A 1,632-nucleotide genomic window follows, 5' to 3' on the forward strand; every position below is an offset into this window, starting at 1 on the left:
GAGGGGAGGGAGAAACAGCGGCAAAGGGGCGCTGCTTCCAGTGGCTGGAGGAGGAGGGGTGTTCCTTCAAGTAAAGGGGGGGCCTTGCTAAGGCCACCAACCCTCCCAGTGTATATTCAGAGGCTGCTGTGTGGGTGGTAAAGCTGGGGTCCTGGGAAGGGGAGGGTGGGTGGAGGTGTCTAGGTTGCCATGGTGACGGCCCCCTTGCTGTAGCCTGTGTGCTTGGTGGAGAGGAGTTTGCTGAGGGCGTCCAGTGGGAGCCTGATGGTCAGCCCTGCACAGCCTGCTCCTGCCAAGACGGGGTGCCCGTGTGCGGGGCTGTGCTCTGCTCCCCAACCCCCTGCCAGCACCCCACCCAGACACCTGGTGAGTGCCCCGCCCTGATCTGCCTTCCACCCTGGCTGTGCCCCGCCTGCTCTGATCAGCTGGGCTCTGACCAATCTGCCTGCCCAGGCGCCTGCTGCCCCAGCTGTGAGAGCTGCACCTACCACGGCCAAGTGTATGCCAACGGGCAGAACTTCACGGACATAGACAGCCCTTGCCACGCCTGCCGATGCGAGGTACCCTCCAGGCTGGCTGCTGCCCCCTGAGCCCCTCCCAGCTCTGACCCCCTCTGCCCTCTCTCCCACTCCCAGGATGGGACCGTGAGGTGCTCCTTGGCTGACTGTCCACCCACAACATGCGCCAGGCCCCAGAGTGGACCAGGCCAGTGCTGCCCCAGGTGCCCAGGTACGTGCTCACTGGACCTGTCTGGCTCGGGGGACCTAGGCCTGGCCCTCCCGCCACCCCCTGGGCACAGCAGTCCCCTTAGAAAGCCACGGCCTTCTCAAGGCTCAGCCTGGCGAAGATTGGAAGGCACAGGGCATGGGTGGGAGGGAGACTTGTTTCTCCTTCATGTCCCCATGTCACCCTTCTTCCCCATCCAAGTCTCCTCTTCCCGCCCCGCACCACTCGGATATCTTTGTCTATCCGCCCGTGTAACACACCACGTTCATGCCACACACCACGTTCATGCCACACACGTTTGGATGTGCCCTGAGGGAGACGGGGTGCTGGAACGCAGTGTGCCCGCCCCCCGCCCCCTGGAGAGTGTGCTAGGGCGTGTGGCACTCAGGAGCCCTTCAGCTTTTCACCCTCAAGGCACACACATGTGCCTGCCGGTGAAAGGACTGTACACACGTGTGTGTGCACACACTCACACATACACACACGTGTGTGCTCAGAGAGACACCCATGCCTGCATCACAGCCCCCTCCTCTCCCTCTGTGGGTACAGCTGCCACCATAGCTCGGGGCTCCAAGGGGAGAGGAGCTGTCTGCCGGCTCCTGGCGCCTTCAGTCTTCGCCCCCATTCCTCCCCACCCCCTGCCCAGACTGCGTCCTGGAGGAACAAGTGTTTGCGCACGGCCAGAGCTTCTCCCACCCCCGAGACCCCTGCCAGGAGTGCTGGTGTCAGGAGGGCCACGCCCGCTGCCAGCCTCGGGCCTGCCCCAAGGCCCCCTGTGCCCACCCGCTGCCTGGTGCCTGCTGCCGCAAGGACTGCCACGGTGAGGCGGACAGGAAGGGGGTCTCCTGGGATGGTTGGCCCCTCCTGTGGGCATTTAGGGCTGGGAGGGGATGACCTGGGGCAAGC

General features: G+C 64.6%; 1 protein-coding gene across 1 annotated transcript in view; it reads left to right on the forward strand.

Moving 5' to 3' along the window:
* KCP (kielin/chordin-like protein) overlaps positions 1–1,632 on the forward strand; it is a 27,695-nt gene that overhangs the window by 14,377 nt on the left and 11,686 nt on the right. Inside the window, exons 13-16 of the mRNA XM_015568867.1 lie at positions 214–366; positions 454–560; positions 636–729; positions 1,373–1,546. Coding sequence (XP_015424353.1) covers positions 214–366; positions 454–560; positions 636–729; positions 1,373–1,546 — 528 coding nt within the window. The remainder of the gene's footprint in view (positions 1–213; positions 367–453; positions 561–635; positions 730–1,372; positions 1,547–1,632) is intronic.

Source organism: Myotis davidii, unplaced genomic scaffold (assembly GCF_000327345.1).
Source record: "Myotis davidii unplaced genomic scaffold, ASM32734v1 scaffold705, whole genome shotgun sequence".
Lineage (NCBI taxonomy): Eukaryota > Metazoa > Chordata > Mammalia > Chiroptera > Vespertilionidae > Myotis > Myotis davidii.